Here is a 14,560-nt window from a genome sequence, read left to right on the forward strand (position 1 = left end):
GGGGGTGAGCGCCGGAACCTTCCGGAGCGTCGGGGTGGTTAGGGAGGGAGGAGTTCTGGTTTGCCCGGATTTTTTTCCCATTTTTCTTTGGGTTTTCCCGTTAATCCTTGGGTTTTGCCATTCTTTTCTTGGGTTTTCCCGTTTTTCCCCTATTTTTTCCTGATTTTTCCCTGGGTTTTCCCATTTTTCCTTGGCATTTCCCATTCTTTCCTTGGGTTTTTTCCATTCTTTTCTTGGGTTTTCCCATTTTTCCCCTATTTTTTCCTGATTTTTCCCTGGGTTTTCCCCTTATTCCTTGGGGTTTCCCATTCTTTTCTTGGGATTTCCTATTTTTCCCCATTTTTCCTTGGGTTTTCCCATTTTCCTTGGGTTTTTTTCAGTTTTTCCTTGGGTTTTTCCATTTTTCCTTGTGTTTCCCCATTCTTTTCTTGGATTTTTCCATTTTCCCCCATTTTTTACTGATTTTTTCTCATTTTTCCTTGGGTTTTCTCAGTTTTCCTTGGGTTTTCCCATTCTTTTCTTGGGTTTTCCCAGTTTTCCCCATTTTTTCCTGATTTGTCCAATTTTTCCTTGAGTTTTTCCATTTTTCCTAGGGTTTTCCTATTTTTCCTAGGGTTTTCCCATTTTTCCTTGGGTTTTTCCATTTTTTCTTGGGTTTTCCCATTCTTTTCTTGGGTTTTTCCAATTTTCATAGGGTTTTTCCCATTTTTCGTTGGGTTTTTCCCATTTTTCCCCATTTTTTCCTGATTTTTCCCATTTTTCCTTGGGTTTTCCCATTTTTCCTTGGGTTTTCCCATTTTTCCTTGGGTTTTCCCATTTTTCCTTGGGTTTTCCCATTTTTCCTTGGGTTTTCCCATTTTTCCTTGGGTTTTCCCATTTTTCCTTGGGTTTTCCCATTTTTCCTTGGGTTTTCCCATTTTTCCTTGGGTTTTCCCATTTTTCCTTTTTTCCTTGGGTTTTTCCTTTTTTTTTTTTTTTGATTTTCCCATTTTTCCCATTGATTTTCCCCCATTTTTCCCAATTTTCCCGTGTTTTCCCCCATTCCAGCTCCCCGTGGACAACCCCATCATCTCCCAGGACGAGGTCATTTCCCCATTTTCCCACCCATTCTTTCCCATTTTTTGCTCAGTTTCTCCCATTTTTTCCCCATTTTCTCCCATTTTTTCCCCATTTTCCCCATTTTTCCCGTTTTTCCCAATTTTCCCGTTTTTTCCCCCATTCCAGCTCCCCGTGGACGACCCCATCATCTCCCAGGACGAGGTCATTTTCCCTCTCACCGTGGCCCTGGACCGGCTCCCGCCCGGCACCGCCAAGGCCAAGGTGGGGACACTGGGGACACCTTGGGGACACCTTGGGGACACTTTGGGGACATTGGGGATGGGAGGGGACACCTTGGGGACATTGGGGCAGGGAGGGGACAGCGCGGTGACCTTGGGGACACCTTGGGGACACTTTGGGGACATTGGGGCGGGGAGGGGACAGCGCTGTGACCTTGGGGACACCTTGGGGACATTGGGGACATTGGAGATGGGAGGGGACAGCGCTGTGACCCTGGGGACACCTTGGGGACACTTTGGGGACACTGGGGCAGGGAGGGGACAGCTCGGCGACCCCGGGGACCCCTCGGTGACGCCGTGGTGTCCCCTTGGTGTCCCCAGATCGTGGTGACCGTGTGGCAGCGGGACACGGAGCCGCCGGAGCTGCAGGAGGGGACAGGGACAGGGCCAGGCCAGGGGACAGGGACAGGGACAGGGACGGTGACAGGGACAGGGACAGGGACAGGGCCAGGGGGGTACCTGAGGCTGCTCCAGGGCCGCGCCCCCGGCCAGGTGTTCCGCCAGCAGCACGGGGCCTTCAAGGCACAAGGTGAGGTCACCAAAGTGTCACCTCCCCCCCTCTGGTGTCCCCAAGTGTCCCCTGGGTGTCCTTTCCCCTGTGGGTGCCACCCCTGAGTGTCCCCTCAGTGCCACCCCAGGATATCCCCACGGGGCCTTCAAGGCACAAGGTGAGGTCCCCAAGTGTCCCCAAAGTGTCACCTCCCCTTCTTCAGTGTCCCCAAGTGTCCCCTGGGTGTCCTGTCCCCTGTGGATGCCACCCCTGAGTGTCCCCTCAGTGCCACCCCAGGATATCCCCACGGGGCCTTCAAGGCACAAGGTGAGGTCACCAAAGTGTCACCTCCCCCCCTCTGGTGTCCCCAAGTGTCCCCTGCGTGTCCCCTCCCCAATGGTGCCACCCCCAGGTGTCCCCTCAGGGCCACCCCAAACCCCTCAGGGACCCCCAGGGATTGTCCCCAACCCCGACTTGGGGACACTTCTGGTGCCACCAAGGCAGGACAAGGTCCCTTGGCCCAGCCTGGTGGCCCTGCCTGGCTGTCCCCAAGTGTCCCCGGGTGTCCCCTCCCCTGTGGGTGCCACCCCGGAGTGTCCCCAAGTGTCCCCTCAGTGTCACCCCAGGTGTCCCCAGGCCACCCCAAACCCCTCAGTGCCCCCCAGGGATTGTCCCCAACCCCGACCTGGGGACACTTCTGGTGCCACCAAGGCAGGACAAGGTCCCTTGGCCCAGCCTGGTGGCCCTGCCTGGCTGTCCCCAAGTGTCCCCTGGTGTCCCCAAGTGTCCCCTCAGTGTCACCCCAGGTGTCCCCAGGCCACCCCAAACCCCTCAGTGCCCCCCAGGGATTGTCCCCAACCCCGACCTGGGGACACTTCTGGTGCCACCAAGGCAGGACAAGATCCCTTGGCCAAGCCTGGTGGCCCTCGATTGTTGTCCCCAAGTGTCCCCAAGTGTCCCCTGGTGTCCCCACAGTGTCCACGCTGCTGACGGTGCTGCCACCCCCCCGCGTGCGCTGCCGCCAGGTGACCGTGTCCGGCAAGTACCTGACCGTGCTCAAAGGTGACAGCTGGGGACAGCTGGGGACACCGGGGGGGTTGGGGACATTGGGGGGGCTTGGGAACAGCCTGGGGACACCTTGGGGACACTGGGGGACACTTGGGGACACTGGGGGGAGACCTGGGGATGATATGGGAGCATGTGGGTACACTTTGGGGACACCTGGGGATGCTTGGGGCACCTTGGGGTCACCTGGGGACAATGTGGGGGCATCTGGGAGCACTTGGGGACACGTTGGGGACACTTGGGGACACTTGGGGACACTGGGAGACACCTTGGGGACACCTGAGGGACACCGGGGGACAGCATGGAGAGACCTTGGGGACACTGTGGGGACACTGGGGACACCATGAGGACCTTGGGGACAATGTGGGGACCTTGGGGACACTGTGGGGGCATCTGGGAGCACTTGGGGACACGTTGGGGACACTTGGGGACACCTTGGGGACAGTGGGGGACACTGGGGTGAGACCTGGGGACAATGTGAGAACATGTGGGTACGCTTTGGGGACGCCTTGGGGACACTTGGGGCACCTGGGGACACTGTGGGGGCATCTGGGAGCACCTGGGGACACCTTGGGGACAGCTGCGGGACAAGGTGGGGACACCTGGGGACAATGTGAGAACATGTGGGTACGCTTTGGGGACGCCTTGGGGACACTTGGGGCACCTGGGGACACTGTGGGGACACCTGGGGACACCCTGAGACACCTGGGGGACAGCTGGGGACACTGGGGACATCTGGGGGTGACCTGGGACGGCTGGGGACAGCATGGGGAGACCTTGGGGACAATGTGGGGACTCCTCAGGGAAGGGAAGAGAACTTGGGGACAACGTGGGGACCATGGGGATGCCATGAGGACCTTGGGGACAGTGAGGGGACCTTGGGGACAATGTGGGAGACTTTGGAGATGGGAGGGGACCTTGGGAACAGTGAGGGGACCTTGGGGACAATGTGGGGACCTTGGGGACACCATGAGGACCTTGGGGACAATGTGGGAGACTTTGGAGATGGGAGGGGACCTTGGGGACAGTGAGGGGACCTCAGGAACGGGAGAGAACTTTGGGGACAACGTGGGGACACCGTGGGGACCTTGGGGATGTGACCCGTCCCCTGAGCGTCCCCGCTGTCCCCTGAGTGTCCCCGCTGTCCCCTGAGCGTCCCCGCTGTCCCCCGCAGCCACCACTCCGGGGAGGTCCCCGTGGGGGCGTTCTGCCGCGTCCCCGGGTGCCACTCGGGGTGGCCGTGTCCCCTGAGCGCCCTGGAGGAGCAGAACTTCCTGTTCCAGCTGCAGGCGCCCGAGCGGCCGCCCTGCGACACCAAGGAGGTGAGGGGACACCTGGGGACACCATGGTGGCCTTGGGGACACCTGGGGACAGCCAGCCAGGGCCACCAGGCTCGGCCAAGGGGACTTTTTCTACCTGGGTGGCACCAAAAGTGTCCCCAAGTTGGGGCTGGGGACAATCCTTGGGGGTATTTGGGGGGTTTGGGACACTTGGGTGGCCTTGGGGACATTGGGAGGGCCTTGGGGACACCTGGGTGGCCTTTGGGACACTTGGGGACAACGATCGAGGGCCACCAGGCTCGGCCAAGGGGCTTTGTCCCACCTTGGTGGCACCAAAAGTGTCCCCAAGTCGGGGTTGGGGGCAGTTCTTGGGGGTATCTGGGGGGTTGAGGACACCACGGTGGCCTTGGGGACACCTGGGGACAACAATCGAGGGCCACCAGGCTCAGCCAAGGGGACTTGTCCCACCTTGGTGGCACCAGAAGTGTCCCCAGGTAAGGGTTGGGGACAATCCCTGTTGGTATTTGGGGGTTGGAGACACCTGGGGACACTTGGGGTGGCCTTGGGGACACTTGGGGTGGCCTCGGGGACAACAATCAAGAGCCACCAACCCCATCCAAGCCCCCCGAGATGCCACCAACCCCCCTTGGCCGTGCTGTCCCCAGGCTTGGTGACAATCCCCGTTGTCCCCGGTGGCCCTGGGCACGCCGGGGACACGGCGGCCAGCGCGGGTGACAGCGCGGTGACAGCGCGGTGACAGCGGTGTCCCCAAGCAGGGCCTGGAGGTGCCGCTGGTGGCCGTGGTCCGGTGGTCGACACCGAAGCTGCCGTTCACCAACAGCATCGTCACCCACTACCGGTGAGTGTCACCCGCCGTCCCCTCGGTGTCACCTCGGTGTCCCCAGGGCCGCCAGAGCCTCCTGTGGTGCCACCACCTCGGTGTCACCTCGGTGTCACCTCATTGTCCCCGTGTCCTTCCATCCTCAGAGCGTTTTTTGGTTCTTTTCTGGACTTTCCCGCGATGCCACCTCGATGTCCCCAATGTCCCCATGATGTCCCCAAGCCCCCCAGACCCTCCTTGTTGCCCAGAGCCACCTCTGGATGTGCCACCACCTCATGGTCCCAGTGCCACCACGTCCCCAGAGCTCTCTGGGGCTGTCCCCGTGATGCCACCTCAGTGTCCCCAATGTCCCCATGATGTCCCCAAGCCCCCCAGACCCTCCTGGTGGCCTCTCCATGTGCCACCACCTCCTGTCCCCTCATTGTCCCCTCATGGTCCCAGTGCCACCACGTCCCCAGAGCTCTCTGGGGCTGTCCCCGTGATGCCACCCCGGTGTCCCCAATGGCTCAGCCAAGGGGACTTGTTCTACCTTGGTGGCACAAAAAGTGTCCCCAGGTCGGGGTTGGGGACAGTTCTTGGGGGTATCTGGGGGGTTTGGGACACCATGGTGGCCTTGGGGACACTTGGGGACACCTGGGGACAACGATCCAGGGCCACCAGGCTCGGCCAAGGGGCTTTGTCCCACCTTGGTGGCACCAAAAGTGTCCCCAAGTCGGGGTTGGGGGCAGTTCTTGGGGGTATCTGGGGGGTTGGGGACACCACGGTGGCCTTGGGGACACCTGGGGACAACAATCGAGAGCCACCAGGCTCGGCCAAGGGGACTTGTTCTACCTTGGTGGCACCAAAAGTGTCCCCAAGTTGGGGCTGGGGACAATCCTTGGGGGTATCTGGGGGGTTGGGGACAGCTGGGTGACCTTGGGGACACCTGGGGACAGCCAGCCCGGGCCACCAGGCTGGGCCAAGTGGCTTTGTCCCACCTTGGTGGCACCAAAAGTGTCCCCAAGTCAGGGTTGGGGACAATCCCTGTTGGTATTTGGGGGGTTGGAGACACCTGGGGACACTTGGGGTGGCCTTGGGGACACTTGGGGTGGCCTCGGGGACAACAATCAAGAGCCACCAACCCCATCCAAGCCCCCCGAGATGCCAGGGACAACAATCGAGGGCCACCAGGCTCAGCCAAGGGGACTTGTCCCACCTTGGTGGCACCAGAAGTGTCCCCAGGTAAGGGTTGGGGACAATCCCTGTTGGTATTTGGGGGTTGGAGACACCTGGGGACACTTGGGGTGGCCTTGGGGACACTTGGGGTGGCCTCGGGGACAACAATCAAGAGCCACCAACCCCATCCAAGCCCCCCGAGATGCCACCAACCCCCCTTGGCCGTGCTGTCCCCAGGCTTGGTGACAATCCCCGTTGTCCCCGGTGGCCCTGGGCACGCCGGGGACACGGCGGCCAGCGCGGGTGACAGCGCGGTGACAGCGGTGTCCCCAAGCAGGGCCTGGAGGTGCCGCTGGTGGCCGAGTGTCCCCGTGTCCTTCCATCCTCAGAGCGTTTTTTGGTTCTTTTCTGGACTTTCCCGCGATGCCACCTCGATGTCCCCAATGTCCCCATGATGTCCCCAAGCCCCCCAGACCCTCCTTGTTGCCCAGAGCCACCTCTGGATGTGCCACCACCTCATGGTCCCAGTGCCACCACGTCCCCAGAGCTCTCTGGGGCTGTCCCCGTGATGCCACCCCGGTGTCCCCATGATGTCCCCGATGTCCCCGCTGTCCCCTCAGGCTGCCGAGCATCCGGCTGGAGCGGCCGCGCTTCGTCATGACGGCCACCTGCGAGTCCCCCGTGGTGGCCCTGCAGCGCTTCACTGTCACCTACACCCTGCTCAACGACCTGCAGGACTTCCTGGCCGTCAGGCTGGTCTGGACGCCCGAGGCCACCGCTGGTGGGGACACTGGGGACAACTGGGGACATTGGGGACACTTGGGGACATTGGGGGGATTGGTGACACTGGGGACACTTGGGGACATCGGGGACACTTGGGGACATCGGGGACACTGGGGACATTGGGGACACTTGGGGACATCGGGGACACTGGGGACATTGGGGATGTTGGGACATTGGGGGGATTGGGGACATCGGGGACATTGGGGACACTGAGGGGATTGGGGACATTGGGGGATTGGGACATTAGGGGGATTGGGGACACTGGGGATGTTGGGGACATTGAGGGGACTGGGGACATTTGGGGACATTGGGGGAATTGGGGACATTGGGGGAATTGGGGACATTGGGGACCTGCAGGACTTCCTGGCCATGAGACTCATCTGGACACCTGAGGCCACCGCCGGTGGGGACACCTGGGGACATTGGGGACATTTGGGGACATTGGGGGGATTGGGGACACAAGGAGATGACCCCAACTGGCAACACTCCAAAATTTCCAAAAAATCCCCCAAAATTCCTGCAAATCCCAGAACTCAAAACCCCAAAAAAACACTCCCAAAAAATCTCAAAAAACCCCAAAAATGCTCTAAAAAATCCCCAAAAAACCACAAAAAAATCCCCAAAATTCCAGAAAAATTCCCAAAAATTCCCCAAAAATCCGCAGAGTGTCCGGAACGTTCTGGACTTGCAGGGAAGTCGCGGGGCTCGCTGGACTCCGTGGTGTGCCACATCCCATCAATCCTATAAACCCCAAATTCCCAAATTATCCCCAAAAATTCCCCAAAATTCCCATAAATCCCACACCCCAAACTTCCCATGGGGACATCGAAGGGATTGGGGATGTTGGGGACATCGGGGGGACTGGGGACATGGAGGGGATTGGGGATGTTGGGGACATCTGGGACATGGAGGGGATTGGGGACATTTGGGGACATCAGGGGGATTGGGGACATTGATGACATTGGGGACACTGGGGATGTTGGGGACATTTGGGGACACTGGGGACTTGCAGGACTTCCTGGCTGTCAGGCTGGTCTGGATCCCAAAATTCCTGCAAATCCCAGAACGCAAAACCCCAAAAAACACTCCCAAAAAAATCTCAAAAAACCCCAAAAACGCTCTAAAAAATCCCCCAAAAAACCCAAAAAAACCCCAAAAAATCCCCAAAAAATTCCAGAAAAATTCCTAAAAATTCCCAAAAAATCCCCAAAAATTCCCGGAAATTCCCGGAGTGCCCGGAACGTTCTGGACTTGCAGGGAAGTCGCGGGGCTCGCTGGACTCCGTGGTGTGCCACACGCCGCTTAGAAGTGGGGATGGGGACAAGGGGACAAGGAGAGGACCCCAACTGGCAACACTCCAAAATTCCACAAAAAATTCCCGAAAAAAAACCCCCAAAAAATTTCCCAAAAATTCCGGGAAAATTCCTACAAATCCCAGAATCCAAAACCCAGAAACATCCCAAAAAAAAAAATCTCAAAATATCCCAAAAAATGCTCTAAAAAACCCCCCAAAAATCCCAAAAATTCCCCAAAAAATCTCAAAAATTCCCCAAAAAATCCCAAAAAAATCCCAAAAAATTCCTACAAATCCCAGAACCCAGAACCCAAAACCATCCCCAAAAAAATCTTAAAATATCCCAAAAAATGCTCTAAAAAATCCCCAAAAATCCCAAAAAAACCCCCCAAAAATCCCAAAACTTATCTAGAAATTCCCAAAAAAATCCCCAAAAATTCTGAAAAAATCCCCAAAAATCCCCAAAAATTCCCAAAAATCCGCGGAGTGCCCGGAACGTTCTGGACTTGCAGGGAAGTCGCGGGGCTCGCTGGACTCCGTGGTGTGCCATCTCCCAGTGCCTCCCAGTACCCATCAAACCCCATCCCAGTTCCTCCCAGTGCCCCAAAACTGCCTCCCAGTGCCCCTCAAACCCATCCCAGTCCCTCCCAGTGCCCCTCACACCCATCCCAGTAACTCCCAGTGCCCCTCAAACCCATCCCAGTAACTCCCAGTGCCCCAAAACCCCATCCCAGTAACTCCCAGTACCCCCAAATCCCCTCCCAGCGCCCCGAATTCCCCCCAGCGCTCCCTTCCACTCTCTCCCAGCTCCTCCCAGTGCCCCCCAGTGCCCCTCACACCCATCCACCCCGAATCCGCCGCAGTGCTCCCTCCCAGCTCCTCCCAGCTCCTCCCAGCTCCTCCCAGTGCCCCCCAGTGCCCCTCACACCCCTCCCAGTGCTCCCAGTAACTCCCAGTGTGCCGCAGCTGTCGCAGCACATGAAGCTGAAGCTGCAGTTCACGGCCAGCGTGAGCAGCGCCCCGGCCGAGGCGCGCCCCGTGTCCCGCCGCAGCAGCCCCAGCTCCCCGGCCGTGCGCGAGCTCGTGGCCGGCCTGGGCCGCTCCCAGTCCTTCTCCCACCAGCAGCCCGCCCGCAGCCACCTCATGAGGTACTGGGAGCACTGGGAGGGGACTGGGATAAGGTTTGGGGGCACTGGGAGGGCACTGGGAGGGACTGGGAGGGACTGGGATTTGGTTTGGGGGCAGTGGGAGGGACTGGAGGGACTGAGATTGGGTTTGGGGGCACTGGGAGGGATTGGGGACTGGGATTGGGTTTGGGGGCAGTGGGAGGGGCTGTAATGAGGATTTAGGGGTACTGGGAGGGACTGGGATTGGGTTTGGGGGCACTGGGAGGGATTGGGAGGGACTGGGATAAGGATTTGGGGGTACTGGGGGGCACTGGGATTGGGTTTGGGGGCACTGGGAGGGAGTGGGAGTTACTGGGATGAGGATTTGGGGATACTGGGAGGGACTGGGATAAGATTTTGGGGCACTGGGAGTTACTGGGATGGGGTTTGGGGGCACTGGGGGGACTGGGATGAGGATTTGTGGTTACTGGGAGGGACTGGGATGTGACAAGGACACTGGGGGTGACACGGGGAGGTGCCACCGCCGCCTTGGGTGACACAGGTGACAATGTAGGTGACACAAGGGGTGACACTGGGACACTGTAACTGACACAGGTGACACACAGGTGACACGGCTGTCCCCAATGTCACTGTCCCCAGGTCTGGCAGTGTGATGGAGCGCAGGGCCATCACGCCCCCCGTGGGGTCCCCCGTGGGCCGCCCCCTGTACCTGGGGTGACACTGGGTGACACAGGGGCACTGTGGGTGTTATAGGTGACACTGAGGTGACACTGCTGTCACTGTCCCCAGGTCTGGCAGTGTGATGGAGCGCAGGGCCATCACGCCCCCCGCAATGGGGGGACACTGGGGGACAGCGAGGGGACATTGAGGGGACAGTGGAGGGACAGTGTGGGGACAGTGGGGGGACACTGGGGGGGGACAATGAGGGACAGTGAGGGGACAATAAGGGGACAGTGGGGACAGTGCTGGGACCTTGGGGACATCTTGGGGACACCACTGGGACGGCACTGGGGTGGCACTGGACACTGCTGGGACACTGGGGACAGCTTGAGGACACTGTGGGGACAGCTTGGGGACAGCATTGGGACAGTGGGGATGGTGCCAGGGCACTGGGGACAGCTTGGGGACACCGTGGGGACTCTGTGGGGACATGGCCAGAGTGGCAGGGATGGCTCTGGGACATTGGGGACAGGGGGACAATGGGGACAGGGCCACCCCCAGTGTCCCCAGAGCCTCAGGGCCACTTCCAGGACCTTGGGGACATTGGGGACAGGGACCAAGGGGACAGGGCCACCCCCAGTGCCACCTTGGGGACATTGCGGACAATGGGGACAATGGGGACAGGGCCATCCACAGTGTCCCCAGTCAGGGACAGGGACCAAGGGGACAGAGCCACCCCCAGAGCCTTGGGGACACTTTGGGGACAATGGGGGGGGTCGCTGCCACTGCCACGTGCCATGGAGGGGACCTTGGGGACACCTTGGGGACACGGCCTGGAGCCGTGCCTGCGTTGGGGGTTTTGGGGACATTTGGGGACATCGGGGAAGTGACCCCGAGCCGGAGCGGGGGAGGGGCCCGCAGTGCCACCCCCGCGTTGGGGACGTTGGGGACAAGGGTGGCACCTCTGTCCCTGTTATTTATTGCCAATAAAGAGACCTGGATGTCACCTGCTGTCACCTGGAGGGTCGGGATGTCACCTGGGGTGGCCTGGATGTCACCTGATGCCACCCAGATGTCCCCAAGGGTGGCCTGGATGTCCCCAGGGGGGTCATGGATGTCCCCAAGGGTGACCTGAATGTCACTTGATGCCACCTGAATGTCATGTGGTGTCACCTGGATGTCACCAGGGGTGTCCTAGATGTCCCCAAGGGGACCTGGATGTCCCCAGGGGTGGCCTGGATGTCCCCAGGGGTGTCCTAGATGTCACTTGATGCCACCTGGATGTCCCCAAGGGGACCTGGATGTCACTTGATGCCACCTGGATGTCACGTGCTGCCACCCGGATGTCCCCAGGGGTGGCCTGGATGCCACCCGGATGTCCCCAAGGGGACCTGGATGTCACTGGATGTCCCCAAGGGTGACCTGGATGCCACTTGATGCCACCCGGATGTCCCCAGGGGGTCAGATGGATGTCCCCAGGGGTGGCCTGGATGCCACCACCCCCAGTGGGAACCTTTGGGGCCATTTTGGGGACACTTGGTGCCATTTTGGGGCCATGTGGGGACACTTTGGGGCCATTTAAGGACATTTTGGGGCCATTTAGGGACACTTTGGGGCCATTTGGAGCTGTTTTGAGGCCGTTTTGGTGCCATTTTGAGCCCTTTGGGGCCGTTTTGGTGCCATTTTGGGCCACTTAGCGCCACTTTAGGGCCATTTAGAGCCACTTGGGGCCATTTAGGGACACTTTGGTGCCATTTTGGGTCACTTAGCGCCACTTTAGGGCCATTTAGGGACACCTGGGGCCACTTGGGGACACTTTGAGGCCATTTTGATGCCATTTTGGGGCCATTTGGGGCCACTTTGGTGCCATTTTGGGCCACTTAGCGCCACTTTGGGGCCATTTAGGGACACTTTGGGGCCATTTGGAGCTGTTTTGAGGTTGTTTGGGGGCCATTTTGAGTCCTTTGGGGCCATTTTGGGACACTTTGGGGACACCTGGGGACGCTTTGGGGCCATTTGGGGACATTTAGGGTCAATTTGATGCCATTTTGGGCCACTTAGTGCCACTTTGGTGCCATTTTGGGCCACTCTGGTGCCATTTTGGGCCACTTAGCGCCACTTTGGGGCCATTTAGGGACACCTGGGGCCACCCGGGCTCACCCGAGAGGCGGCGGAAGGGCGGCTCGTGGCCGCGGGGCAGGCGCAGCCCCAGGGCCGTGGCCACCAGGCCCTGCAGCACGGCCGCCGTGCGCTCGTCGTTCTCCAGGTCCCCCGAGGACTGCGGAGGCAAAATTCCCAGTTTGGGATCCCCAAATCCGGGAATTCTCGGGGGAAAATCCCCCAAAAAAATGTGGGAACCCAGGGGGAAAAAATCCCAAAAATTGGGGGAACCCAGGGGGAAAAATCCCAAAAATTGGGGGAACCCAGGGGGGAAAAATCCCAAAAATTGGGGGAACCCAGGGGGAAAAAATACCAAAAAATTGAAAAAAAATGACCCAAAAAAGGAACTGGGAAACCCCAAATATTCCCTGAATTCCCAGTTTGGGATCCCCAAAATCCGGGAATTCTCGGGGGAAAATCCCAGAAAAATTGGGGGAGGGACCAGTGTGAACAAGTATGGACCAGTATAAACCAGTATAAACCGGTACGGACCAGTACGGACCAGTATGGACCAGTATGGACCAGTATGGACCGGTATGGACCGGTATGGACCGGTACGGACCAGTACGGACCAGTATGGACCAGTATAAACTGGTACAGACCAGTACAAGCCACTATAAACCCGTACGGACCAGTGCGGACCAGTGCGAACCAGTATGGACCGGTACGGACCAGTAATAAACCAGTACGGACCAGTACGGACCAGTAATAAACCAGTATGGACTAGTATAAACCGGTATGGACCAGTGCGGGCCGGGATCATCCCAGTAAGCGCCAGTAACACCCAGAGGGTCCCCCCCACTGCCCCCCAGTCCCTCCCAGTCCCTCCCAGTCTCTCCCAGTTCCCCATCCCAATTCTCACCATAGCGACGCTCGCCCGCTTCCTCTTCCGGTCACGTGACCCGCCCTCAGTGCCCGCCCCACCTCCTCATTGGTTCGAGGCTTTTCTCGCCCGCCAATCGTGGCCAGCTCCATGGTCACGTGGTTAAAGGGGGGGTGAACTCGATGATTCGGCGGGCCGGAAGTGACGCTCAGTCCTCCAGCGCTCATCTCTATGGTTTCCGCCGTAAAACCGGAAGTTCCGCTCAGTCCTCCAGCGTTTCTCTCGATGGTTCTTCCGCAGCCCCGGAAGTGACGCTCAGTCCTCCAGGGCGCGTCTCTATCGCCCCTCAGTCCTCCAGCTCCGCCCCCGAGCTCCCAAAACGCCGAAATTTGGGCAAAACGGCCCAAAAAGGCTTCAAAAAATGGGAATTCCCCTCCCCCCGGCCTCCGGGCGGCCTCTGCCGCCATGATGACCACAGGCCCACAGGGGGCCATTGCCATGGCCACGCCCACCCCACAGTGGCCACGCCCACCCCACCAGCGGCCAATAGCCAGCTCCTGGTGGCCACCAGCCCCACGTGACCACTGTCACGGTGACCACGCCCACCCCGATGGTAGCCACGCCCATCCGTGATAGCCACGCCCACCCCGTGGCAGTCACGCCCATTCTGACGGTAGCCACGCCCATATTTAGGGTAGCCACGCCCACCCCCGCGGTAGCCACACCCACCCCATGCCGGCCACGTCTGCCTTAACAGTGGCCACGCCCGTCCTGATGGTGGCCACGCCCACCCCACGGTGGCCACGCCCATTCTTCTGGCAGCCAGGACCACTCCCATGGTGGCCACGCCCACCCAGTTTGCCACGCCCATTCCTTTAGTAGCCACACCCACCCCAATTTCAACCACGCCCATTCCCATGCCAACAACGCCCAGCCCACACAAACCACGCCCACCCCACATTAACCCCACTCTTGTCACGCCCACCCTGCATTAACCACGCCCATTTCACATTAACCACGCCCTCCCCGAGCTATCCCCGCCCACCCCACATTAATCCCAATTCTCACCATAGCGACGCTCGCCCGCTTCCTCTTCCGGTCACGTGACCCGCCCTCAGTGCCCGCCCCACCTCCTCATTGGTTCGAGGCTTTTCTCGCCCGCCAATCGTGGCCAGCTCCATGGTCACGTGGTTAAAGGGGGGGTGAACTCGATGATTCGGCGGGCCGGAAGTGACGCTCAGTCCTCCAGCGCTCATCTCTATGGTTTCCGCCGTGAAACCGGAAGTTCCGCTCAGTCCTCCAGCGTTTCTCTCGATGGTTCTTCCGCAGCCCCGGAAGTGACGCTCAGTCCTCCAGGGCGCGTCTCTATCGCCCCTCAGTCCTCCAGCTCCGCCCCCGAGCTCCCAAAACGCCGAAATTTGGGCAAAACGGCCCAAAAAGGCTTCAAAAAATGGGAATTCCCCTCCCCCCGGCCTCCGGGCGGCCTCTGCCGCCATGATGACCACAGGCCCACAGGGGGCCATTGCCATGGCCACGCCCACCCCA

At 59.6% G+C, this 14,560-nt stretch overlaps 2 protein-coding genes across 2 annotated transcripts; one reads left to right on the forward strand and one right to left on the reverse strand.

The window, feature by feature from the left end:
- Nucleotides 1-1,130: 1,130 nt before the first annotated feature.
- TRAPPC14 (trafficking protein particle complex subunit 14) lies at nucleotides 1,131-10,090 on the forward strand (the record flags this gene model as incomplete). The annotated part of the gene is given in 9 exon segments (XM_039729559.1): nucleotides 1,131-1,320; nucleotides 1,659-1,866; nucleotides 2,803-2,889; nucleotides 3,946-4,214; nucleotides 4,949-5,031; nucleotides 6,789-6,949; nucleotides 8,209-8,304; nucleotides 9,183-9,393; nucleotides 10,012-10,090. Coding segments are annotated over 9 exon segments (1,384 nt in total), but the record flags the coding sequence as incomplete, so codon positions are not given.
- Nucleotides 10,091-12,000: 1,910 nt separating this feature from the next.
- On the reverse strand, nucleotides 12,001-14,094 carry LAMTOR4 (late endosomal/lysosomal adaptor, MAPK and MTOR activator 4). The gene is made up of 2 exons (XM_039729560.1): nucleotides 14,084-14,094; nucleotides 12,001-12,310 (listed from the first exon to the last, which is right to left on the reverse strand). Exons 1-2 carry the CDS (start codon nucleotides 14,084-14,086, stop codon nucleotides 12,065-12,067), a joined length of 249 nt encoding a protein of 82 aa, XP_039585494.1. The 5' UTR covers nucleotides 14,087-14,094; the 3' UTR covers nucleotides 12,001-12,064.
- Between the last annotated feature and the right edge of the window lie 466 nt (nucleotides 14,095-14,560).

This window comes from Passer montanus, unplaced genomic scaffold (genome assembly GCF_014805655.1).
Source record: "Passer montanus isolate IOZ18808 unplaced genomic scaffold, ASM1480565v1 scaffold699, whole genome shotgun sequence".
Lineage (NCBI taxonomy): Eukaryota > Metazoa > Chordata > Aves > Passeriformes > Passeridae > Passer > Passer montanus.